Source organism: Vulpes vulpes, chromosome 12 (genome assembly GCF_048418805.1).
Source record: "Vulpes vulpes isolate BD-2025 chromosome 12, VulVul3, whole genome shotgun sequence".
Classification (NCBI taxonomy): Eukaryota; Metazoa; Chordata; class Mammalia; order Carnivora; family Canidae; genus Vulpes; species Vulpes vulpes.
Genome location: NC_132791.1, coordinates 134,362,707 through 134,387,638, shown reverse-complemented (window position 1 = coordinate 134,387,638; position 24,932 = coordinate 134,362,707). Strand labels below are relative to the sequence as shown.

The 24,932-nt window shown below is 50.3% G+C and overlaps 3 protein-coding genes and 1 non-coding gene across 15 annotated transcripts; 3 read left to right on the top strand and 1 right to left on the bottom strand.

Annotated features, from left to right (window-relative positions):
* The first annotated feature begins 3,977 nt into the window (after window positions 1–3,977).
* On the top strand, window positions 3,978–6,334 carry TMEM107 (transmembrane protein 107). 3 transcript variants are annotated; one of them, XM_026005446.2, is made up of 5 exons: window positions 3,978–4,264; window positions 4,453–4,520; window positions 4,633–4,733; window positions 5,714–5,810; window positions 6,055–6,334. In XM_026005446.2, the coding sequence occupies exons 1-5, from the start codon at window positions 4,178–4,180 to the stop codon at window positions 6,122–6,124; spliced, it is 423 nt and encodes a 140-aa protein (XP_025861231.1). In that variant the 5' UTR covers window positions 3,978–4,177; the 3' UTR covers window positions 6,125–6,334. The 3 variants fall into 3 exon arrangements, with proteins under 3 accessions (XP_025861231.1, XP_025861233.1, XP_025861232.1); XM_026005447.2 differs by having other exon boundaries at window positions 4,031–4,264; window positions 5,714–5,789; XM_026005448.2 differs by lacking the exons at window positions 4,633–4,733; window positions 5,714–5,810 and having other exon boundaries at window positions 4,024–4,264.
* Window positions 6,121–24,091, top strand: VAMP2 (vesicle associated membrane protein 2). 2 transcript variants are annotated; one of them, XM_026005449.2, is made up of 5 exons: window positions 6,121–6,256; window positions 20,917–21,037; window positions 21,485–21,643; window positions 21,742–21,793; window positions 22,368–24,091. In XM_026005449.2, exons 1-5 carry the CDS (start codon window positions 6,237–6,239, stop codon window positions 22,382–22,384), a joined length of 369 nt encoding a protein of 122 aa, XP_025861234.1. In that variant the 5' UTR covers window positions 6,121–6,236; the 3' UTR covers window positions 22,385–24,091. The 2 variants fall into 2 exon arrangements, with proteins under 2 accessions (XP_025861234.1, XP_072586408.1); XM_072730307.1 differs by lacking the exon at window positions 6,121–6,256 and adding an exon at window positions 20,285–20,412.
* Window positions 6,744–6,879, top strand: LOC112925026 (U8 small nucleolar RNA). The gene has a single exon (XR_003236002.1). It is a non-coding gene; the product is annotated as a U8 small nucleolar RNA (small nucleolar RNA).
* Window positions 16,935–20,885, bottom strand: LOC112924871 (uncharacterized). 9 transcript variants are annotated; one of them, XR_011995929.1, is made up of 3 exons: window positions 20,059–20,436; window positions 18,886–19,224; window positions 16,935–17,851 (listed from the first exon to the last, which is right to left on the bottom strand). XR_011995929.1 is itself a non-coding variant. In XM_072730301.1 (3 exons), the coding sequence occupies exons 1-2, from the start codon at window positions 20,410–20,412 to the stop codon at window positions 19,171–19,173; spliced, it is 408 nt and encodes a 135-aa protein (XP_072586402.1). In that variant the 5' UTR covers window positions 20,413–20,436; the 3' UTR covers window positions 17,721–17,851; window position 19,170. The 9 variants fall into 9 exon arrangements, 6 of the variants coding, with proteins under 6 accessions (XP_072586406.1, XP_072586402.1, XP_072586405.1 ...); XR_011995930.1 differs by having other exon boundaries at window positions 18,886–19,221; XM_072730301.1 differs by having other exon boundaries at window positions 17,721–17,851; window positions 19,170–19,224.
* Window positions 24,092–24,932: the final 841 nt, after the last annotated feature.

Here is a 24,932-nt window from a genome sequence, read left to right as displayed (position 1 = left end):
ACCACTACTAGATCTAACAACCAGTTTACAAGAAGGAGGAGGAACGAGTCAAATGGCAAGACCAGAGCACTGCCTATAAAGGGCCCTGTGTCTTGATCAGAGAAATTGCAAGGAAGGAAGAAGGAACAATCTAAGATGAGAAAGGAAAGAAAGAAGAAAGAAGAAAGAAAGAAAGGAAAGAAAGAAAGAAAGAAAGAAAGAAAGAAAGAAAGAAAGAAAGAAAGAAAGAAAGAAAGAAAGAAAGAGAGAGAAAGAAAAAGAAAGAAAAAGAAAAAAGGATTTAAGAGACACATCAACCAAGTGCAACGTATGGACATATGTACATATGATGGGTATTGGGCAACCTGAGCTCTTTGGTCACGTCTGGGATTTGCTCTGCAAAAACCTGGTGGGCCTGGGAGGGAGCCAGGAGAGTCTTGCTGAAACAAGAGTGGCCGCGTAGTGGCAACCTTCGGAGCAGAATGGCAGGCTTCGAAGGGGTTCATCCTCCGATTTTCTTTATTTTTACATCTATTTGAATTTTTCCATGATGAAAATATTTTTTTCCCCCTAAGCTCTTTTCTGACCAAATCAAATGTTAGGAGGTGTGGGTTTCGACCCTGGGGCCAGGGGACCCCGCCCCTCACCTCACCCCTCTCCCGCTTAGGGAAGGACACCCGGTCACCAGCAGTACCTCCGACGGCCACGGGGTGGCTCTAACACTCACTTTTGTGTGACCTCTGCGGAGCACGCTTCTGTGAACGAAGGTCATGAGGAGCAAGGGGATAGACCTAAACGCCTGCTCACTGTTTATTAATTCATAATGTGAAATGTGACTACCGAGTTCTTACTATCTAGTAGGTTCCCGGGGCAGGAAGCCTATTATAAACAGAATGCCCCAAACTTTCCATTGCGGGAGCCCAAAATCTAACTCACCGTCAACCTTGACCCCTTCCTTTTTCCCACCTACTCAGAGCTCGGTGTTTAGACCTTCCTATCTTTTAATGATCTCTTGATTCCTTACACTTTGCCCCACTTTCCTTATTCCACCCTGGTCCACCCTCATTCTGTCTGTTGGCTTCTTCACAAGCCTGCTACTTAACATCTCAAAATCGATTCTCCGCGTTTCATCTTCTAGAATACAGACCTACGCGGTCTGTTCCCATGGCAGCAAAGCCATGCACCTTGTCTGCTCACCCCACCCCACCCCACTCTACCCTGATCTCTTCTTCCCCTTTGGTTACTAGACTTCAGATATGCTAGCTTCCTTTCTGGTCAATGAACACACACTGGCCACCTTCCAACCTAAGAACCTTTGCACTTGCTCTGCCTCTGCCTGGAAAGTTCTTTTCCCGCAGCATCTCCACACAGCTGACTCCTCTTCATTCTTTTTGTTCCGGGACCTTGGAAAATTTTGCAAAAAACAGGTCCTGGGTTTTGCTCCCTTTCACTGGATAACAGTGCTTTCTTTGTGAATAGTCAGATTTGATAAACTGTCACTGGGGGGAGCTTGTTCTGAAGACCTGGGCTTCCCATTCCTAGGAAAAAAATCACGTGAGTTATAGGCAGACGGAGGCAACCTTCAGTCCTTGCATCTTATATGTGTGCTCAGAATATTTCCGTGTTCCCTCTGCTGACTTCTGTATTTCCCATGGTGGAGAGCACATGGAGCCCCCCTCATTGGACTTAGGACGTCAACATTATCACTGTATTGAGGGTCTCATGCTGGTGAAGGTCACCTCAAGGGTGAGAAGCAGTTGGGTCCACTGTACTTTTGCCTGTCTCTCCCCTCCTGAGGTGGGGGAGGTTTGAAAATATTTTCAGGACTTTAAAACAGTTCGACAATTAAAGAGAGAACCTCCCCTACACACCTGAGAGCTCAGAAACCCGTGCAGGGAATATTTCATTACCATCCAAAATTTTAGGAGTAAAAAAATAAGAGACTTGGCTGAATCTTACCCTTTATACAAATAATTCCTCTGAAAAGTCTAAAAGATTGTTTTTTAGTTTGCGAGTTTTGGTGACCACATAGTCTCTGTTATGAGATTGAGGCTGTATTGCCTTAATCTTAAAGAGGTGGTTTAATGTGAAAATGTCACTGCATAGTTTCAGTATATAGGAGTTCAACATGTAGGGACCATCAGTCCTAGAAAACATTCCTTCTTTTTATAAAGCAACTTAATGCCTTAATGATACTACTACAGAAGACCCAGAAGGAAAACATAAAGGGTTGTCATTTAAAACCTTTTATTTTAAATAACTTGAATTACTGAAAAAATGCAAAAATAATATAGAGGGGCACCTGGCTGGCTCAGTCCCTAAAGGATGTGACTGTTTATCTGGGGTCGTGAGTTCAAGCCCCAGATGGGTAGAGGGCTTACTTATAAAAATAGATATAAATATAAACACATAATAAAGAGAATTCCCATGTGCCTTCAGGACAATGTTCAATGTTCATTTTATTATTGCCTCTCTTTCTATCTCTACAGACACACATGTATTTTTCTAAACCATTTGAGAGTAAATTGCAGACATAATGGTCCTTCACTCCTATTTCAGGAGTGTATTTTCTAGCAAGAAAATACATTCTCTTCCCTAAAGGCGGAATTATAAAAAATCTGGAAATTAACACTGATAATACTGCAGCCTAAACTAGAGACCTTATTCCCAACTTGCCAAGTGTTCCACTAATGTCCTTTGCAATAAAAGAGAAGGTCTTTGGGTTTCTTTTTCTTGTCCCAGGTTCATGGTATTTCTCATCAAATATGTCACAGGTCTTTATAAAGTCTCTCTAAATCTGGAAGAGTTCTTCCAGTCTTCCTCTTTCGTGACCTTGAGCAAACGTCTCTTTGCTCTTTGAGCTGCATTTTTACGCACTGGTTTAGAAAAAAGGAAATTATATTGGGGTCCTCAAATAGAGAAATGCGTTTCCTCTCAATTTTGATGTTTCCTACAACAAAGTTTAAGAATAAATGACTCGGGATCCCTGGGTGGCTCAGCGGTGTGGCGCCTGCCTTTGGCCTGGGGCCTGATCCTGGAGACCCTGGATCATAGTCCCACATCGGGCTCCCTGCATGGAGCCTGTTTGTCTCTGCCTCTCTCTCTCTGATGAATGAATAAATAAAATCTTTAAAAAAACAAACAAACAAACAAACAAACCTCCAGGAAGGTAGTGAGCCTTCTGTCTTGTCAAGAACACGAGCCCAGCACTTGCATAAATATTTGTTGCACGAAATTAGAAATGCCCCCACCCCACCCCCCACCCCACCCCCGGCGTGCGTGTTCAGCTCAGCTCGGCCAGAAAGCTCTGCGATGCAGAGGAGGCAGGGAGGGAGATGATCTGGAAGCCGGGCTGACGAGAACTTTCCGTTCTGCAAGGATCTCAGATCTCGCAGCCGGGGCCCCCAAGGTCACCGAGGACACCGACAGGCAGAGCTTCTGGGATGCAGCTGGGCGAAGTCGGGGAGGGAAGGAAATCCCAGCAGAGACTGCAGCCTGGCCTTCCCGGGGGCGGCAGGGTTGCGCGCCCTCAGCCGGTCACCTGCTCCCTTCCCCACACGCGCCCCTCAGCCACGCAGAGGGCTGGCCATTTTCTGCTCTCTGCCATTCCCCTCCCCAAACGGAGCAAAGTCGTCTGGGGACTCGCGGCGGGGGTCAGAGGATCAGGGAAGGTTCCGGTCCCGGGTCCTGTGACAGCCTGGGGCTCCGTGATCATCTAAGGAGTGATGGCCGGACGACGCAGGGACATCCACCTCCCGAGAGACACAGACACAGACACAGACACAGACACAGACGCAGACACAGACACAGACGCAGACACAGACGCAGAGACCCGGCCTTAGGCCCGGCGGCGCCCTCACGCCGGCAAGGGCTGGACCGCTGTCTCACAAGAGCACCGGGGGCGGAGGGTCTTCCCGGACCACGCCCCCCGCAGCCGAGCCCTGGCGTGCGTCATGGCCGGGGGCCGCCGCCGCCGCTCGAGAGTGGACTGCTCTCGCGAGATTTGCCGAGATCCCGCCGCAACGCCCGTGGACGCGGTTGCCAAGGCAACTGGGCGGTGTCAGCGCGAGCGGGAAGGAGGCGTCGGTCGAATTTTTGCGTGCGGGCCTGCGAGGCTTGAGCAGAGGGCGTTTCCCGAGCCTTGAGCCCCGCCGAGCGCGGCCTCCGCTCCCGTCGGTTCCCCTGCGCCGGCGGGGCCATGGGGCGGATCTCGGGACTCGTACCCTCTCGCTTCCTGACGCTTCTGGCGCATCTAGTGGTCGTCATCACCTTGTTCTGGTCGCGGGTAAGATCCACGGCCACCCCCCTCTCGCGCCCTCCCGCCCCCACCGGATCCCTACGTTGGGGTGCTCCCAGCCCCCCATGCCCCTTCCCCAGGGCCGTACGTGGAGGGTCCTCCCATCCCCTGTGACCCCAGTGCTGCCCTGCAGCCCGCCCCTCTTTCACTTTGTTCCTCTTTGCCCTGCTCCCCAGGACAGCAACGTCCAGGCCTGCCTGCCTCTCACGTTCACCCCGGAGGAGTATGAGCAGCAGGACATTCAGTGAGCACGTGGGGTGGGGGCGGGGTTCGGGCTCAGAAGTCAGCAGCAGCGGGAGTGGAGGGGTCTTTGACGAAGTTCAGGAGGCCCGAGCCCGCCTCCTTCCTCTCTGCAGGCTGGTGGCAGCGCTCTCTGTCACGCTGGGCCTCTTTGCCGTGGAACTAGCCGGTTTCTTCTCAGGAGTTTCCATGTTCAACAGCACCCAGAGCCTCATCTGTATCCTTTTATGCACAGGCCATTGTTTCCCTCCTAGGTGGGGAGCTACCTAACTAGGCGTTTCTGGCGCAATGGTGTGTGCTCTGGCGGGCAGTCTGTCCAGTTGATATATCATCTTAGGCAGTGTGGAAGACTTAATACGATCTTCAATCGTTTGTTAAGCTCCCCGCGATGCACCAGATGCTGGAGATCCCAAACGGGAGTAAAACAGTTTTGTACCTCGAGGAAGAGGCAGAGACACAGACATCTGTAATTCACTGTGAGAAGCACTGTGCTAAGGGCGTGCGCCAATATTTGAAGCTCTCTAGAAACTCAGACAGCAAAATGAATACAGAAATAAAGACAGAAATGAGGAGGATGGATCAGGGAAGGCTCTTGATGCTTGAACTGTAGACGGGGAGGACCAGGGTGCTGCATGGTGATTCCAGCGGTGTATCAAGTCACTGTGAGCATTCTTGTGTGCCTGGGTTGTATGGGGAGCCAGCTCCTGGACCTGAATGGTCCAGGCTAGCCCCTGGATACCGGGGTTTGGGTAGCCTGGGGTCCCAGCGCTGCAGGCCCAGCCCTGGTCTCTACTCACATGGTTCTTCTTTTTATTTTATTTTTTTAAGATTTTATTTATTTATTTGACACAGAGAGAGAGACATAGAGACAGAGAGGGGGAGAGAGAGCACAAGCAGCGGGAGCAGCAGGCAGAGGAAGAGGGAGAAGCAGACACCAAACTCCATCCCAGGACTCTGGGATCATGACCTGAGCAGAAGGCAGACACTTCACTGCCTGAGCCACTCAGGCGCCCCTCACATGGCTGTCCTTAAATTTAGAAGTCAGGGTTGCTGGTTCTGGCCTTTGCAGTGTGGTGAGGGAGCAAGAAGGGAACCTGAGTTGCAGGTGTCAGTCCCAGCAATGGCCTTTCCTGGCTCATCACTACTTTTTCTACCTATTGAACTGAAGGCTTTCCTTGACTCTGGTGCATTCCCAAGCCATTGCAGCTCACTGTAGTGCCTCGGTGGCCCTATCCTTTTTCATATTCGAACGTTGGGAGTGCACCACTTACTGGTACATTTTTGTCTTCTGCAGGTACGGTAGCATCCGATGTTTGGGGATGGGGGAGGAAGGTTTACTCAATCTGAAGGTTCTTCTCCACCCCTCCCCCACTACCCAGGCCTTTACTCCATGCCCATGCAGGAGAAACCAGACCCCCTCCACATCCTGTAGTCCCTTGAAGTCCCCCTCTCCCACACTTTGAGGGTGGAGTCTGTAGTTTGGGAATGTGGGTCATTTTCTTGGAAGGAGCCTTGAACCCATCACCTTCTGTCCGCAGTGCCCTCCCAGCTGTCACCGAAATGGCATTATTCGTCAGTGTCTTTGGGCTGAAAAAGAAACCTTTCTGACACCTTCCTGACGCGAGCACAGGGATGAAGGCTGGAGGAGCAGGGGACCACTCAGCATTGCCAAAACGAGGAAGGCAGTCTACAGTCCTCCCTCTGACCCTGCAGTTGGAAGATGTCAGTGTTCACGTTAGGGTAATTATCACTCCAACCTGCGATGATCATCGTTTTATTTAGTGCTTTGTAATAAAATATATTTTAGAGTAAGATCAAGACATACAAAACTTTTAGGGGAGTCCTGGGGTAGCCATACTACTTGGAGAAACGGAAGGCTCTCTTCCAGCCTTGCAGACTGTAAAAAAAATCAGAGGTATCGCTTTTATTTTGGTTATTACGGTAGCGTCTGGCGGAAGGGGGTGGGCGGGAATATGTAAATATCCAGCGGCGTCCGCGGTTAGCGTGCCAAGCTCTGGAGTGGAGCATTCTGGGAGAGATTGGTTTATGTTTTTATGCAGCCAAATGGGGGGGGGGGGAATGTTTTTTAATATCTGCAAAACATATAGCAATAGAGATGGCAGATCCTAGATAGCCGCAGGTTGCTGGGGCTAGCGCGCTCTTTACTCGCCCTAGCCAATAGCGGCATGGTGTGCCCTGAGTAAGGAAGGCGCACGAAATCTTGCTATCGTCAGGTAGGATAATCCTTACCTGTTCCTCCTTCGGGAGGGCAGATCGGAACATGATGATTGGAGCTCGCATGATTCGTGATTAGCGTCTCTGCGTAGCTGGGACTTGCAACACCCCGGCTGCTCCTGTCTGATTCTCCCTGACGATCTTCTCTTTATTATTTGTCTAAACGGGCAGAGTTCGGCGGCTTTTGGGGTGACGGGTTCTTTGCACTTTCGTGGTTTTCGTTGTCGGTGCAGGTCTTTTGTGGAAACGGGGGGTCTCTGCGGGGGGGGGGGGGGGGTTGCGCGTGTCTGAACTTCACGGTCTCGATTTACTACAGAGAACTCGTGCGTTCGCCGCCGAGGCTCAGGCCCTGCCCCTGTCCCAGGGTGGATGGATGTTCCCAAAGTCCTGTTGCCCAGCGAAGGCTCAGTGTCTGTCCCCAAAGCTGCTCTCTATAGTTTCACTCCTACATGGTGGAGCCCGGGCATCCTAAGCAGACTTCCAAGGCCAGGCATTCTGGGAAGGCCCTTCCCTTCACGCCTGTCCCTTCTGGCAGCCCTTTATCCTGGGCATTTATTCAATGAATGTTTACTGAGCACTGAAGTATATGCAGAGCATCCGGGAAGGTACTGAGGGAATAGTTGTGACTCTGATCCAAGTTCAGCCTCAGCCAGCACGGATCCTGTGACTCATGGAGAGGAACAAGAAGCGTTTTTCCCCTACTCCCAGAGGCACTGAGCAGCACACTGTGGGAAGAACTACCACGGAGACTTCCAGATGCCCTGGTCTAGGGAATCTTTTGCCCCGGGTGACAGGACTGGTGCTCCTGGAGGAGCAGTCTGAGGTCAGATTGTGCCTGAGTCCAGGAAGGTGGACATTTGGGGCCCGGCCAAGGTTATGGGTTCAGGAAAGTCCCATCCCCCCACCCCCGCTATTGGTGTGGTTCACTGATTTCTGAAAGCCAGCTTGTTTTTCAGAAACACTGTGGGCTAGTTGCATAACAGCTATTATCAGAAATTATGCAAACTAACATTATACTTAAAAACAGAGGTAATACTCAAACTCATTACTTCCTGATTCCTTTTTCTTGTTTCTTTTTTTAAGTTTGTTAGGAATTTTATTTTATTTCTTATTGAGTATAGTTGATGCGCAATAGTCCATTAGTTTCAGGTTCCTGATTATCTTCTACGTTTTACTATAATGTGCTAATAGTAAATAGTATTATTTACTATTTGAGCTTATTTACATTTATCATATTTGTATAGTGGGAGTGCTATATAATAATGGGCTACTACTTGTGTGTATCTCTTCGCAACTTATAGACATCAAGTTGGGATTTTGAATTTGGCCCTGGTAGTATTTACAGAAATTGGCGAACGCTGTGCATCAGGCTTTGTTGTCTAGATTTAAGAAGACAATGGAGAAAATGTTAATAATGCAGATTAAATTTTAAAATATCCTGCCTGGGCAGCCCAGGTGGCGCAGCGGTTTAGCGCTACCTGCAGCCCAGGGTTTGATCCTGGGGACCCTGGATGAGTCCCATGTTGGGCTCCCTGCATGGAGCCTCCTTCCTCTGCCTGTGCCTCTGCCTCTCTCTCTCTCTCTCTCTGTGTGTGTCTCTATGAATAAATAAAATAAATAAAATCTTTTAAAAAAATAAAATAAAATGTCCTGCCTGTAACCATTACATTGTGAATAGCACACAAAATGGAGGACATATTGCCCTGGAGGTTGAACATTATTGTCAGATTCAGCAAAGAAGTCAGTCATTGAAGAAAGAGTGAAGTCTCTACATACTCTCAGTGTTTCATTTTTGTCTTCCTCAAAAATATAAATAAAAGTATCAACCAGCATTCATACTGGAGCTACTCCTGTGGTTGGGACACAACTCCATCTATGAAGTCATGAAAGCAAAAGTGGAATTTACAATAAACAATATTGTCTTTTATTATTACTTGTAAATTCTGTTACACATCCTTTGTGTCAGTAAGATAATAAACACACACATACATAAGCTCATACTATTTCTGGAGAACTGGTTGTTTTGGGGGTTTCTTAAAGATTTTATTTATTTGACACAGAGAGAGAATGAGCACAATCGGGAGTAGCAGAGGGAGAAGGAGAAGCAGACTCCCCGATGAACAGGGAGCCTGAAAGGGCCAGATCCCAGGACCCTGAGATCATGACCTAAGCTGAAGGCAGAGGCGTAACCGGTTGAGCCACCCAGGTGCTCCCAGATAGCTAGTTAAACATTTATCAGCAGTTCCTGCCCCCACCATCCCAAGAAATGGCTCATCACCAATCCTTGTTTCTAAATCTGGAGGGCATTTCTCAGACTTTGGCATGATCTCTTCAGCATCTAATATGTTGACCACTCCTGCCTTTTTTAAAGATTTTATTTATTTATTAGACACACAGAGGCAGAGACACAGGCAGAGGGAGAAACAGGCTCCGTGCAGGGAACGTGACCTGGGACTCAATCCCGTACTCCAGGATCATGCCCTGGGCTGAAGGCGGCGCTAAACTGCTGAGCCACCAGGGTTGCCCTACTCCTGCCTTTTGAAATTTGTTCTCTGGCCTCTGAAAAACAGTTCCCCTCCTTCACCTCCCACTCTTCTGGCTGCTTCTCAGGCTTGTGTAATATTGACTTTGCTTACAGCTGGTCAGTCCCTGGGGACATGCTACTGGGTTGCTTCCTGCCCTTGCCCCTTATGTGTTCCTGAATGCTGCTCTCTGGATAGCTTTACCTGCCTCTTGTCCATGTAAACGCCGCAGGTTTCCAAGCATTGGCTCTCCTACAGGAGCCCTTGTCCAGGGCACAGCCTATGGGAACAAGCTGTGGAGTCCATCCTGGGTTCATCCTGTTCTTGGCTGTGTGATTGGCAATGGGTCACTTAACTTCTCTGTGCATAGCTCCCTTCACCCACACTCCCGAAGTAGGTACTATGAGCACTTCAACTATCCGTCTCTTAGTCAACACCAGAGGCTTTGCCAACTAGCATCAGAAGTGGGCTTTCATTTTATTGTGAAGTCAGTGGCTCATCAATCAGAATAAGCCAGTCCCAGGAGACAAATACTAGGGTAGTCCGAGTCCTACAGAGGGAAAGTAGAATGGTGGATGCTAGGGGCTGAGGGCAGGGGGTTGGGAGTTGTTGCGGGGGTAAGAGGGTTGCAGTTTTGCAAGATGAAAAGAGTCCTGGAGACCAGTTGTAAGACAATATGAACGTACTTTACACTGTGAGCCACATGCCTCAAAATGGTTAAGATGGCAAATTTCATGGTATGTTACTTCTGACAGTTTAGAAATTAAATCAACAATTTAAAAAATAAAGACCCCAGTGGGGAAAAGAGAAATCTATTAATAAAAGTTATTAGAAAACTAGTAGCCATCTGGGAAAAAGTATGGATCAGTATCTTACCACCAGTATTACCGATAGATCAAAGGTCACGGTGCAGAAAAACACAAGCATAAGAGATCCGAAAGAAAACTTCCCATTCTAACTGTGTATCTTGACATGTCAGGCCTACAGAAAAGTTGCAAAATAGTACAGTTTCCTGAATACCCTTCCCCAGCTCCTCCGAGTGTTAACATCTTGCATGGATGTGTCATGATTATGGGAACCAGGAAATTAGTCTGATGTGGCACTATGACCTCATCGACAGCTCTGATTTGAATTTTGCCAGCTTTCCCCCTAATGCCCCCTTTCTGCTTCAGGCTCTAATCCAGGATTTCACATCACAGTACGAAAACAAAACAGAAGTCCTCAAAAGCCTGATGAATTCATTTTTAAAAATGCATTATTTTTTAAAGATTTTATTTATTTATTAGAGAGTACAAGCAAGGGGAGCTGCAGGCCGAAGGAGAGGGAGAAGCAGACTCCTCCTGAGCAGGGAGCCCCATGGGTGTGGGGCTGGATCGCAGGACCCTGGGATCATGACCTGAGCCAAAGGCAGAGACTTCACTGACTGAGCCACCCAGGCACCCACCTGATGCATTTAAATACATATTAAAAAGACAAAAAGTGGGAAACCTGGGTGGCTCCCGGGATGAATGCCTGCCTTCGGATGAGTGCCTGCCTTCGGCCCAGGGTGTGATCCTGGAGTTTCAGTCTTGCATTGGGCTCCCCGCAGGAATCCTGCTTCTCCCTATGCCTGTGTCTCTGCCTCTCTTTCTCTCTCTCTGTGTCTCTCATGAATACATAAAATCTTAAAAGAAAAAAAAAAAAGGTAAAAAGTATACATGATAAAGAATCATAGGCAAAAGCTAACAGATAAATGACAATCTAGGGGAAATATAATTCATATTGCAGAGAAAGGGCTAATTTTGAAACATGAAAATCTACAAATCTATAAGAAACATACCAACAATCCAATAATAAAGGCACAGAAGAATTGTATGCATATTTCACAGGAAAGGAAATAAAAGGACTCTCAAATATATGATGCCTAAACTCATTCACCATAAGAGAAACGCAAATCGTGTTTATCTTATATTTGTAACCCTCAAAAAGTTTCATTAAGAATTAAAGAGAGTGGGATCCCTGGGTGGCGCAGCGGTTTGGCGCCTGCCTTTGGCCCAGGGCGCGATCCTGGAGATCCGGGATCGAATCCCACGTCGGGCTCCCGGTGCATGGAGCCTGCTTCTCCCTCTGCCTATGTCTCTGCCTCTCTCTCTCTCACTGTGTGCCTATCATAAATAAATAAAAATTAAAAAAAAAAAAAAAGAATTAAAGAGAGTCATCTGGGTGGCTCTGTTGGTTAAGCGTCTGCCTTTGGCTCAGGTCATGATCTCAGGGTCCTGGGATAGAGGCCCACATTGGGCTCCCTACTGGGGGCATCTGCTCCTCTCCTCTCCCTTCCTGCCTCCCCCTCCTCCTGTTGGAGCTATCACTCTTTCTCTCTCTCAAAGAAAGAAAGAAAATCCTAAAAAAAAAAAAAAAAAAAAGTTGAGGGTATGGGTTTAAGGAAACAGGTCTCACCTGTTGGTTGGTGGGAGTAAAAATGGGTCATGTACCCACAGTGCCCAATTTGGCAAAGGCCACAAAAATCCAAAGCAATCAAAACCACACTCATGCCCTTTTGACCTAGGATTTTCACTACTAGGAATTAGCCCTGCATATTGACACATAGGTGAAATGGGAACATGCAGATTGTTCTTTGCAGCTTGGCTTGAGTTGGCAAAAGTAGGCTTGTCAACAGGAGATTGGTTGAATTATGTTACAGTGTCAAGAGGGGTCAAGAGGAGTCTGTCTCAGTGGGAGGAGCATGGGACTCTTGATCTCAGGGTCATGACTTTAAGACCCCCTGGGAGTGCAGAGTTTACTTAAATAAAGAGAAAACTTAAAAACAAAAACAAACCCAATATCCAAGATCCGTTAAGTGACAAAAGGACCTTGTGGGATGGTTCCTATGGTTTGCCTCCATCTGTGTAGAAAGTGGAAGTGGAAACCATCCGCACTGCACTTGCACTGAGTCTAGAAGGAGGCCAAGGTTATGGAAGATTGGTGTTGAGGGCAGAAGCTGGGGGGTGGGGAGTCGGGACAGGAGGGAGACCTTCTCCAGGTGCTCTTTTAAACTTTTGGAGTTTTGAAGCACATGTATTATTTAAAAAGACAAAACTGGGGATCCCTGGGTGGCTTGGCGGTTTAGCGCCTGCCTTTGGCCCAAGGCATGATCCTGGAGTCCCCGGGATTGAGTCCTACATCAGGCTTCCCGCAGGGAGCCTGTTTCTCCCTCTGCCTGTGTCTCTGCCTCTCTCTCAGGAATAAATAAATAAAATCTTTAAAAAAATAAAAAGACAAAACTGTAACATTTGAATGTGAGCCCATAGCATACAGCATCCGATGTTTCCTGTCTGGATATGAAGCTAAGTCAGAGTCTCAAAGCTAGAGAGACAGACCCCTGATGACATCCTGTGAGTGTCTGTTAACTTAGACTTTCCAGTCAAGTTGCAATATGTGAGGCCTCAGCTTCTCCTTGGTTTAAATCTGTTTGAGCAAATAAAAATAAAAATAAATCTGTTTGAGCTGTGTTGGCAAGTATCTTGATTGTTACTTCCATCAAAGATCGCCATGTGTGGGGTTTGTTGGTTTTTTCCCCCCGGCTTTATAAGGTCTAACCGACAGACATACTGTGTTTTGATGATCTTTCTTGTGTATTATTGTTGCTCCTGGTGCCAGCACGGAGCGAAGTGGAATGAAAGAGTCCTCAGTTTGCCAATGAGGAACATGAGGCCCAAGGAGAAAGCCATTACCTTCATCGGAAATGGAGAGCTGGGGCTAGAACCCGAGTCTCTAGCTGTCAGGCCAAATCAGTTGACTCAACTCAATCAGTCCTCATTGAGGGGCTCAGGTGGTAGAGCATGTAACGCTTGATCTTGTGGTTGTGAGTTTGAGCCCCATGTTGGGTGTGAGATTACTGGGGGTAAAAAAAAGCCAACAAGTCTTCATTTAGCGTCTTCTACCTCCCAGGCTCTGGACATGGTGTGTGAGATGGAGGGGAAATAAGGATGATGTGGGTTCTTCCTGAACCACAGAGTCTGGAGCTCCCCTACCACCCAGAGGAACCTGTTAACCCCAGTGAGTTTCTAATGAATAGAGGGTTGCAGAGTCAGGATTTGGGACCAGGAGATCTCCCAGGTCTGGAAAACTGTGATCTGCCTATGTCTCGGCTTACCCACATTGGGCTCTGGCACCTGGCTTTCCCACTACTCTGAGGCCCAGGCCTGTCCTGCAGCTCTGACAAGAGCTGGCTCCGTGGCCACCCTGCCCGCAAATGATCAGGGCTTCACCAGCTCAAACAGGGCTGTCCTCACAGGACAGGGGCATAGGGGGCACACAGGCCCTGCCTGAACCCCTTCTCCCCAAACAGGTGCCTAGGCAGTCACCACTGGCAATCCATCTGACCGCTCTGCTGGGTTGGCGTTGAAAACACCCCCCCCAAAAAAGAAAGAAAGAAAGAAAGAAAAGAAAACACACCTCACTGGGACACCTGGGTGGCTCAGCAGTTGAGTGTCTGCCTTTGGCTCAGGGTGTGATCCCGGGGTCCCTGGATCAAGTCCTGCATCAGGCTTCCTGTGAGGACCCTGCTCTGCCTCTCTGTGTGTGTGTCTCTTCTGAATAATTAGATTAAATATTTAAAAGGAAAAATAGAAAACACTCCTCACTGAAACTGTAGTCCACTGCTGTTCATTAGTCACACGCCTGCCTTGTTTCTGGCACTGTGCTTGGTACTTGTGTAGGGAGAACAGAAAAGGTATCACTTTCTCAATGTCTGTTTTATACAAAACAAAAAACACCTTTTAAAAGAGGTATTCTGTATGTGAAAGAAAGTAGATTACCAACTTAAAAATACTCTACCAAGGCATTTCTCTGAGCCTCATTTTTCCCAAATACAAAATCAAGACCTCACATGGTCGTGATGGTCGTGAGAGCTGGTTGATCATAGGATTTACAACAGCATTCCTAAGAGCACTGTTATAGGAGCAAAAGAATTGGAAACCTAAAAGCTGATATCTGAAGGACTAAACTGTGGTGAGCTTTCTGGCTAAATATGGAAGTCGGCCATGAGCATTTGTCTTCCCTCCCCTCCAAAACTGAAATAAATCACAGGAGAGGAGTCAAAGATGGATAAATTGACAAGGACCAAGAGACCGGAGAGACAATAGTGGACGAGAGATTTCAACAAAGCTTTGGAGGCTGGATAGTGGCTGAAGGGGGTGGCAGCACTAGCAAGGGCAGGGGCTGTCAGGACAGGACATCCAGAGATCGTGGAGGTCACCGGATCCCTAGTCAAGGCCATCAAGGCCAGGCTGAGAGCCCAGATCCAAAGTGTTGAGACTCTGGGGCCCCTGGGTGGCTCAGTCAGTGAAGCGTCTGCCTTCGGCTCAGGCCATGATCCTGGGGTCCTGGGATCCAGCACCGCATCCCATGGGGCTCCCTGTTCAGCAGGGAGCCTGTTTCTCTCTCCTCCTCCCCCTTACTCTGTTTGTGTTCTCTCTCAAATAAATAAAAATCTTAAAACCAAACCAAACCACAAGTGTTGAGACTCTTGGTGCTCCCTCACCTCTCACACCTTAGTCCCACACACCATCCCCCACATCCCGATTTTCAGGGAGGCTTTTTTTTAAGGGGTATTTATTTATTTTGTTCATTAGAGACTCCGAGAGAGAGAGAGAGAGAGAGAGAGAGAGAGAGACCCAGGCAGAGGGAGAAGCAGGCTAGAGAGAGAGAGAGAGAGAGAGAGACAGCCCCAGGCAGAGGGAGAAGCAGGCTCCCTATGGGGACCCCCATCCCAGGATCCGAGGGTCATGACCTGAGCCCAAGGCGGATGCTCCACCACTGAGCCCCCCAGGTGTCCTTTCAGGGAGGCTTTGGACTTGGAGATGGCAGGAGCAAAGACTGGAGGCTTTGGAGGCTACAAACAGGAGCCTCAACCCTCTTTCCAGATTCTGCCCCTTCCATTTACAGGGAGGAGGGATGGAGAGTAGAGGATATGCTTCTCTCTGAACAGCCCCAGCAGAAAGCCTGCTACCTATCAACATTCAGAGTTCCGGGATCCCTGGGTGGCGTAGCGGTTCGGCGCCTGCCTTTGGCCCAGGGCGCGATCCTGGAGACCTGGGATCGAATCCCACGTCGGGCTCCCGATGCATGGAGCCTGCTTCTCCCTCTGCCTATGTCTCTGCCTCTCTCTCTGTGTGACTATCATAAATAAATAAAAATTAAAAAAAAATAAGCCTATTAAAAAAAAAAAACATTTCAGAGTCCCCATGAAAAGGCTTCTTCCACTGTCCTGCAGGAAAGCCAAGGGTCCGTGAATGTTCCCCTAATACACACACACATCTTCTAATCAGCCTGTTGGTGTCTCCGTAATAAAGCCAAGGAGCAGCACACCTGCAAAATGAAAACGAGAATCCTCCCATGTATTAAAAAAAAAAAATCCATAATTAAAAAAAAAAGTGGAACAGGGCCACCTGGGTGGCTCAGTCGGTTAAGATCCAGCTCTTCATTTTGGCTCAGGTCATGATATTGGTGTTGTGAGATTGAGCCCTGAGCTGGGTGTGGAACCTGCCCAAGATTCTTTCCCTCTAACCCTCTCTCCCTACTTCTGCTCATTCTCTCTTTCTCTCAAAAAACGAAACAAAACAAAAAACCTGGAAGAGACTGAGAGAGATGGGGGGGTGGGGCAAGAAAAAAATAGCCTATAATTGGAAAGCTAAAAAAAAAAAAAGGAAGGGGCTTAATGCACATAGTCTGTGAGCATTTGTGTTTTTAAAAAGAGAAAAGAAGTATCTGTATCTTTCTGTCTCTGCACCAAGCATTCTGGAGGGCTTAAAAACCTGGAGAGAGTAGCTGTGTTGCATAGGGGTTTGGGGGCAGCTCAGGAGGGTTGGCTGTGCATTCTTTTGAACCTTGGAATTTTCCGTTTTGATTGTGTAACCTATCACCTATTTTCAAACCTAATACTGGGATGCCTGGGTGGCTCAGTGGTTGAGCATCTGCCTTCGGCTCGGGGTGATCCCAGAATCCTGGGATCGAGTCCCGCATTGGGCTCCCTGGAGGGAACGTGTTCTCTCTTTGCCTGTATCTCTCTGTCTGTCGTGAATAAATAAATATTAAAAAACAAATAAAATCTAATACTGAATAATGGAAATACAATTATTATCATCAGAGAGATAAGAGAAGAAATTGCATTTTGGGGAAGGAAAAAAAATCACAAAAACCGTTTTTTCCCTGCCAAAAGAAGAATACACAAAACTTTCTAGGGCATAAAACAAAAAGACAGATGAGTTGGGGGGTGGCCAAGGGAACCTCAGCTTTATGTATAATGTTTTAATATTTTATAATATTTAATATTTTTAATTAAATAATTATATATAATTATATATAATTATATAATTTATATTTATAAAATATATAATTGTATATGATTAAATATAATTAAATATTTAAATATATAATTGAATATTTATAATATTTAATATTTTATAATTTTTTTGAAGACATTTTAAGAATAGTTTAACTTTTGCCTTATTCTTAAAGAGTTCCTTCGATGGGAACAAAGTAAGAATTTTATATCAGAAGGAAAGAAAAACACTTGTGAACACGTATAATGCCTCCTCAACCTGAAAAGCAGGAAAGGATAATAAATAGCAAAAATCAGATAAAAATACTTCTATTATAATAGACACCATATTGCAAGTGCATTTAAAATGAGCAATGCCTAACATTTATTTCCTTGACATTTGTCTTCCAAAGAGTTCACAGTGTTTCCGTGTCAGTTGAAACGGGGGAAGAATCTCAGGGAAGAATCCTTCACATAATAATAGGACCATTGGTGATAATGTCTCTCAGTTCTTTCCAAATCCATAAAGATGCATTTCCTGATGATTGACTGAGCTCGTGGCCCAAGTCCCTCCTCCGCTGTGTCGGGTATACTTGGTCACAAGCTCAAGCTTGTAAATAAACCCTCGTGTGTTTGCATGGGTGTCGGCTTCTCGGTGGTTTCTCGGATTCGCAATCTTGGGCACAACAGTCCTGTGGTTCTGAGTAGTCCCTTCTGATGTGGACGTGGCCCCCAGTGGCGCCTCCGTAGTCCTCCACGGTGTCCTGAGGAATCCGGGCTCCTGTGAGTGCGGACGTGGCCCCACGTCCATTTTAATATTTTATTTTATAAATATTTTATTTATTTTATAATGCAGTCACATTTTTTGTGTAATTAAAAAGCAGTCCATTGGCAATCCCTGTAAAGCACCTAGCACAGGGTAGGCTCCTGGTAGTTTGTTTTCCCTCCAGGAGCCCAGGGCTGGGCAGGCAGCCCTGAAGTCTTTCAGAACTGGAGGGCTCAGCCAGAAGTCTCAGGGATCACAAGGCTTGACAGCTGATTGGGATAGAGGTGGGCCAAGCCCCTGGGTCCCTCCCTGTTCCAGGCTGCACTCCCAAGGGCGTGCTCCTTCTGTTCCTAATTAGAAGGCCTTTTCCTTATAAGCATTGAGGGATACACGAGGTTTCTGAAATTAATTACTATGTGGTCAGGTTTGACTCCCGGATGGAGCAAGTTTATGAGTCAGTGTGAGAATGACCTAGCCCTGTTCCATCCCAACTTCTAAGTCAGCCGTTGTTGCTAGAAGAGGAAAACATAAAAGAAAACCTTTATTAAAGTTTTTCCCTGTGCCTCCCACATCCCAGGCACCAGAGGTGCTTGTTAGAAATGAACTTGGGCCCCCCTCCCCCATCTTTTGAATGAGCCTTGTGAGTGGAGCCCAGAGATTTGGTTTGCGGAACCCTCTGGAAATAGGCAAACACAGAAGCCACCATCTCAGTCTGCAAATATATTATTCTATTTTTCTTTAGTTCAGCTTCTATTTTGGGTCTCCATTCTACTGCTTGCAGAAAACATTACCTTTACCCACTTCCAGGTGAACTGCCATCCTATGCCACCCCTTCTCCTGCCTCCACCATTGATCTAAATTTGGGGGAGCCCCTTAGCACTGCAGCATAGGTGGGGTGGCAGGGAGAGCTCTAGCTCTGAGCTATATTTTCCTGGGTCCTCACATCCATGGATCATCCATGCCCTTGTTTCCATGCTCCTGCTGCTGCAGCCCCCAGGACCCCAATAATGATGTGCCAGCTTTGAAAGCCACACTCCACGACCTTGGCTTCCCAGATGTATTCTGAGTTCTGTCCCTTCCATGTTCTCTTCACATGCCCATTGGGGAAAATGAAGATCCCTGCTAAAACAATGTCTAATGCCTTGTCTGGTCCTCCAGTAGCTTCTCCCCAGCTAGGGCCAGGGTAGCAGGGCAGGTGGGGGTGGGGGCTTTGCCTGTTTGTACCTCCTTCCTCGTGTTAGACCCAGACCCAGACACTGCAGCTTTTGAACTTAAAAGCCTGGAATTTGGCATCTTTGTTGTCGGGCTAGAAAATAGACTAGTCTAGGGGCCCAAAAGCAAAAGCTAGCACCCCATAGTGCCATCTGGGCCCTCAGACAAGCCACTCTTTTCTCCCTTTTCACATAGGCCAAGCCAGCGAGCCATCTGTGCCAGAGTACACCAGGACCAAGGAAGTGGCTGCTCCCTGCAGGGGGAGGGAGCTGAGAGGATCTTATCTTAGATCTGCTGAGTCCCCACACCCAACACATGCTCCCTGTTCACTCACCTCCCCCAGACAACTGGGAAATGACACCTCTGGTCACAGAGCCAGTCCCCAGGCTTCTGCTGGGAGGGGGTGGGGCACTGCATGAGGGAGGCTCTCACACCAGAGGCCCTGGGAAGCCTGGGTGGGGAAGGGAAGAAACTGGCTTCTCTTTGTTTTCAAGAGGCCAAGACCACCAGCCTCCCTCTGCTCCTCTTCCAGGGATGGAAGGAGCACCCCTGTCCCAGAGCCATGATGCCTCCCCTAAGACACCTCCTTCTTCACTTTTGAGGCTTGCTTTGACCGACCTCACAAGATAGGTGGCTCATCTGGTCCCATCTTGTCCCTGAAGAGCCAGGCCTGCTGGGGATGAGAGGACTGAGTGTGTGGAGCTGCTGTTTAAAAGATCTAAAGAGAGACCAGTTAGGGATGGAGGGGGAGTGGATAATCCTTTCCTACCAGGTTCCGGATCAAACCACTGAACATATATGTTAGTGCCTACAGTTGTAATACACGTGGAGTCCAGAGATAGGACAGGAACTGGCCAAGGTCACACCTATGAGGCTAATGCACATGTAAAGTAGTACCTTGTACCTGGCTACTGCAGGGGGTAGGCAGCCCTTGCCTACCGTCTTTACCCTTGAAGAAGAAAAACAGAACGAAGAGAAAACCCCCAAAACCCCCTTTCTGTCGCAGTCTGGGATCAGAAGCTGAGCTCTCCTTCTGTTGCCTGGGAGCGGCCCCAGCTCTGGGGCAGGTCCGCAGCCACCAGGGCCACCACGTGAAGCAGCCGCATGGGACAGCCTAGTGCCCTCCGTCGGCCTTAACCTTGCCCTACCTCCGTCAAGCACCTCTGGTCTGCGCCCCGGTTGGGTTGTGAGGAGCTCACACACCCTGCAGTGGCTTGGTGGGGGCGGGGGCGGCCTGCCTCTTCTGCTTTCCTTCACACCCCGAACTCAGCCAGCGGCCGGGGCCCCAAGCCCCCCAGGCCTCCCCTGAGCTGTCCACCTGCAGGGCTGGCGGAGGGGGAGGGGAGGGCCCCAGCTCCCGCCGCCGCTGGCCCACCGCAGCAGCAGGGGTCCCGGCAACCTGCACCTGCCCCTTCCCACGGCCCACCCCAGCCGGCTGCAAACGCTGGAGCTGGTCGCCAGCGCGCAGGCCGAGGCCTCGCGGGGGTGTGTGTGGGGGGGTGCGCACTGGTTTGCGGGTTTCGCGGGTGCTGGAGGACGTAGCCTGGGGCTCACGGGCATCCTCGAGGCCGGAGGCGGGGGACGCAGAGGCGTGGGGCGGCCCTGAGGGCTGCGGCCGGATGCGCGGGGATCGCGGCTCCCCAAGCTGCGGCAGGTGGGGGGCTGCCCCGCCGCCCGGCCGCGCCCCGCCCCCACCGCCCCGCGCCCGCCGCGCCCCGCCCCCGTCCGCAGTGCCCGGATGTGGGTGACGCGCGGCCGCCATCTTCCCGTCCCGGGCAGCCAGCGCCAGTCGGAGCCAGCGCGAGCCGCTGCCGCCGCCGCCGCCGCCGCCGCCGAGCCGTCCGCCTGCCGCCCCCGCCATGTGAGTCGGCCGCCCGCGCCCGCACCGGGCCTGCCCGCGCCGGCCGCCGCCCTTGGGAGCCGGTCCGGGGAGCGCCCGGGGTTCGGCCGGCGCCCCGAGGCCAGGCCGGCGCCCGTGACTGCGCGCGGGCGGCTGCAGAGAGCGCCGCGTCCCGGGCTGGCCGCGCGGGCGGAGGCCGCGGGAGGGAGCGGGCCCGCCGTCCGCCGCCCCTGGCCTCGCCGCCGCCCGGCATTGCGGGTCGACCCCGCACCTTGTCTTGGAGGTCGCCCTAAAATTTGACGGACGGGGAAACTGAGGCCCTCTCAGGAGGGGGGAGGGGGCCTGACTCAAGGTCACGCAGCTAGGCGGCGGTGGGGCCGGACGCCGCGCAGGGCTCCCCTCGGTGGCCTTCCTCCGGGGAAGGAGAAAGGGAGGGACGGATGGATGGACAGGAGGATGGGCGGAGCCCTGGCCGCGGGGCCGGCGGCTCCAGGCCTCGGGTCTTACTCCGTCCCTGCCCCTCAGGTCGGCTACCGCTGCCACCGCCCCCCCTGCCGCCCCGGCTGGGGAGGGAGGCCCCCCGGCGCCCCCTCCAAACCTCACCAGTAACAGGAGACTGCAGCAGACCCAGGCCCAGGTGGATGAGGTGAGTGTGGGGGGTGTCAGGCGGCGGGAAGGACCCCGACGGTTGGCACCGGTGGGGAGGGGGCATCCTGTGTTGGAGATGCTGAGTTTATGAGTTTAGGGACAAAGACGTACCCTGCCCCTGCCCTGCTCAGCTTGCACTTGGAACGGCCTGGGGTGTTAGTCAGCCTTGATGGGCTGGGGCGTTTGGGTCCCGGCAGGTGTGGTCTGGCGACGGACAGGCTGCTTAGAGGGTGCTGCTCTGACATCTGAGATGTCTGGCTGTCAGCATGCCCCTGATGTGTGCTCCTTGCATGTCCCCAGGTGTGCTAGGGATGTTCTCTGTGTGTCCTTGGCATGTTAGCCGGGCAGCATCGGGGTGCATGTTCCCTCTGTGGGTGCATGGTTGAGGAGTGCCCTCACCGAGGCGGCCTTGGCACACCCCCTGCCTCGTGGGCCCCTCCTTCAGGTGGTGGACATCATGAGGGTGAATGTGGACAAGGTCCTGGAGCGGGACCAGAAGCTGTCCGAGCTGGACGACCGTGCAGATGCACTCCAGGCAGGGGCCTCCCAGTTTGAAACAAGCGCAGCCAAGCTCAAGCGCAAATACTGGTGGAAAAACCTCAAGGTAAGGGTGGAGGCACGCAAGAGGGCTGGCATGAGAACTGGTGGGTGACGAGGGTGTCACGGTCTGTGTCACTGACCCCCCCCCTTTCTCGCCCCCAGATGATGATCATCTTGGGAGTGATTTGCGCCATCATCCTCATCATCATCATCGGTGAGTAGGGCAGGATTGGCTAGGGCCCTTTCTCTGGAGGGGTTTCCCCTTCTAGGTCTTGAAGGTCATTAACCTAGTTTTTACTATTCAGCAGAAAGTATATATAGCTGGCAGTGCAGCTTTGATTCATCTAGAGCTCCAAACCTTGCTGCACTTTGTTTGGTTCTAGGCAACTCTTGTTAAGATTTTTGGAAACAGGAAAGCTGGTGGATTAGCACTGCTCCCTTGAGGATCCTTTTTGGGCCTGAACCTAGTCTGGGAACCCTGGAATTGGGAAGTGGGAGAGCAGGCGAGGCCCAGGGGCTTGAGACATGGCTAGGAAGCCAAACACCCTACTGTTTGAGAGCTTGTGGGCCAGACACACAGATGATTGGAGTCTGTGGCCCCAAGGCCATACTGTGGAGTTGTAGAGACGTTGGAACCTACCAGCTCAGTCCGTTGCTTTACAGATGGAAACCTAAGGCCAAGAGGGCTGGGGAGTGGGGAGGCTGGGAGCAGGGCCAGGCCTGACACACTGCTTTCTCTCTCTTTCTTTCTCCCCCCTCTCTCCTTCCTTCTCTTTCCCTCTCTACAGTTTACTTCAGCTCTTAAACCCCTGAGGAGCCCGCCCTGCCCAGAGAAGGGCCTCTCCCCATCTCCCCCCACCCCATCCCCAGCAGCTCCTCCACCTCTCAGCCATATCTTCCAGCCCCTCCCCTGGATCCGCGTGTGTGTGTCCCCGTGTGTGTGCACCCCTGTAAATAGCCAGCTGTTATTTATACATATATAATATTATATATATTTGGTCTGTTTGTAGTTTTATTACTAGAAGATTTTTCCGGTTGTCCTTAACACCCCTTCCTGAGGTTCCCATCTCTTTTCTCTTTTCCTCCTTCCCCTTCCGTCTCTTTCTGACCTGCCCTGAATCCCTTCATTTGCATCTGCTATGCAATAGTCCCTCTTCCTCTTTTCCTTCCCTTGGATTTAGCAGATCCTTCCTCCTACCCTGGCCTTCCCCATACCTCCACTCCCTACAAAAAAAGAAAAAAAGAAAAAAAAGAAAAAACAAAAAAGAAAAAAAAAAAAAAGCAACTGTCCAGGCCTCCCTGGGTGCATCTTTGCATCTTTGGGAGGCCCTGAGACTGGCCCCACTTGGTCCTAAGAATCCCAAGGTCTTCTGGGAGCTTCCAGCATGTTAATTAGCATTCATTTACATACTGACATCCCTTTTGGTTTCCTCTTTTTTTGTTCCATTACTCTTCATTCTTTGAACCCACGTTTCTTTTTTACTGAGGAGTTAGTCCCCATGGTCCTTGTATCAGTCTTTCATTTGCATGACATTACTTGCAGGTGGTGGGAGCCTGGGCTTTTGGGGAGCCAGGCCCTTCTGGCCCCCCAGAATCACCCCCTCCTGGCCCCTCTAGTCTGGTTTGCCTCCCTATCCCCATTTCCCAAACCTCTTGTCCCTTCCTCCCCCATCCCCCAGCTGGTGTGTAAGTGTCTTGGAGTTCAGTGTGTCATGATGGACCAATAGTTTTGCCACTTGGAGTCTCTCCCCACATTCCTGCTCCCCAGTTTTCATGTGGGGCACTCAACCGACATTCCCATGGGGTCTCCCTCCCTCCCGTCCTCCTGATCTGCCTCCTCCTCCTCCTCCCATCAGGAGAGTTTGGGGGTTGGCCACAATCTGACTCTTTGGGAGAGATGGCTGCCAGTGTGTGGGGGGTCATCACTGCCTTGGGGAGGAGTGGGGCAGGGCAGAGAATCCCCCCAATTCCTGCCTGAAATCTGGCCCCACCCTTGCTGGGGTTTGGACTGAAAACTCCCCTCCCCAATTTGAGGGGGTGTTGTTCCCATCACTGCCCAGCTCCTCTGACTGCCCCCCTGAATTCAGGGTGGGGGTACTAGTCACTGCCAATGTGTGTATGGGACTTGCTGGAAGATGGGGATTCTCGCCCCTCTCCAGGGCAGTTGAGCCCAGAGAGTTGTCTTCTCCTTAGGTGAAGTGATAGAGGAAGGGTCTAATGTCTTTAAATGGCACAATTTTAGGGGTCTGAGGGTGCAGTCCCTTAACTTGGAGGGGACCCCCCCAAACTCTTTCTTACCCCCACACTCAAGGTTTCTGTATGGAGGGGGAGCAGGGAGATCTAAGCTGTGGTGTGAAAGGGTAGGGAGAGATGCTGGGGGTGGGGGTGCTGTGTTCTATACCCCCCCATATTATCCCAGTGTCCCCTGCCCCCCCTTCCCTCCCCCCATGCCCCCAATTCTGTGACGCATCCAGATTGTGAAAATGTACAATAAATGTGTAATGAGTAACCAGTTGGTGTGTGTGCTGAGACCTTTTCTTAACCAGTGGGAAGGGTACAGGATCTGCAGGTCTAACAGGAAAGTTGAGAAGATACATTTGAAATGGACTGAGCTTTGCTGGAGGGCCTGACCTTGGGCAGAGCCAAGTGTGATTCCCAAAGTGGCCACGGGTGGGCATCAGGCGCTGCTGGAGGAAGTGTTCTCGATTGCCTGGGTCAGCCTGGTTCCAACTTCCCAACTTCCCAACTTCCCTGGTTTCTCTTCTCTGGAGGCATGCTCTTGCGCTTTATGGCTCCCTCTCTACCCCTTGATTTAATTCCCAGATGCTCTGCAGTTGCTCCCGGGGTCATTTATTCCTAGGCCTGAAGTAGATGGCCAACTTCTGCAAACGTCCCCTCCCCTTGGTGCCTCTCACAGAGCTGGCATCCTGAAGGGGTTAACAAATAACAGAGCAGGGCAGCCCTGGGTGGCTCAGTGGTTTAGCGCCTGCCTTTGGCCCAGGGCGTCATCCTGGAGACCCAGGATCCAAGTCCAACGTTGGGCTCCCTGCATGGAGCCGGCTTCTCCCTCTGCCTGTGTCTCTGCCTCTCTCCCTGTGTCTCATGAATAAATAAATAAAAATCTTAAAAAAAAAAAAAAAAAGATGCTCTAGAGGCGCCTGGGTGGCTCGGTCCATTAAGGGTCCTGGGATCGAGACACTTCCCCCCCCCCCCCCCCTCCATTGGGCTCCCTGCTCAGCAAGGAGGCTGCTTCTCTCTCTCTGCCCACCCCTTGTGCTCTCTCTTAACAGGAAATCTTAGAAAAACAAAAACAAACGTTCTAAGGGTCCCAGGTGATCTTAAAATTAAGTACG

Excerpts from the sequence above, each read along its gene's own strand:
- TMEM107 (XM_026005446.2), top strand. The coding sequence starts at position 4,178 with ATGGGGCGGATCTCGGGACTCGTACCCTCTCGCTTCCTGACGCTTCTG. Across the intron at positions 4,265-4,452 it reads TCACCTTGTTCTGGTCGCGG|GACAGCAACGTCCAGGCCTG; the intron begins GTAAGATCCACG and ends CCTGCTCCCCAG. Across the intron at positions 4,734-5,713 it reads CAGCACCCAGAGCCTCATCT|CCATTGCAGCTCACTGTAGT; the intron begins GTATCCTTTTAT and ends TGCATTCCCAAG.
- VAMP2 (XM_026005449.2), top strand. The coding sequence starts at position 6,237 with ATGTCAGTGTTCACGTTAGG. Across the intron at positions 6,257-20,916 it reads ATGTCAGTGTTCACGTTAGG|GTCGGCTACCGCTGCCACCG; the intron begins GTAATTATCACT and ends CCTGCCCCTCAG. Across the intron at positions 21,038-21,484 it reads CCCAGGCCCAGGTGGATGAG|GTGGTGGACATCATGAGGGT; the intron begins GTGAGTGTGGGG and ends CCCCTCCTTCAG.
- LOC112924871 (XM_072730300.1), bottom strand. The coding sequence starts at position 20,412 with ATGGCGGGGGCGGCAGGCGGACGGCTCGGCGGCGGCGGCGGCGGCGGC.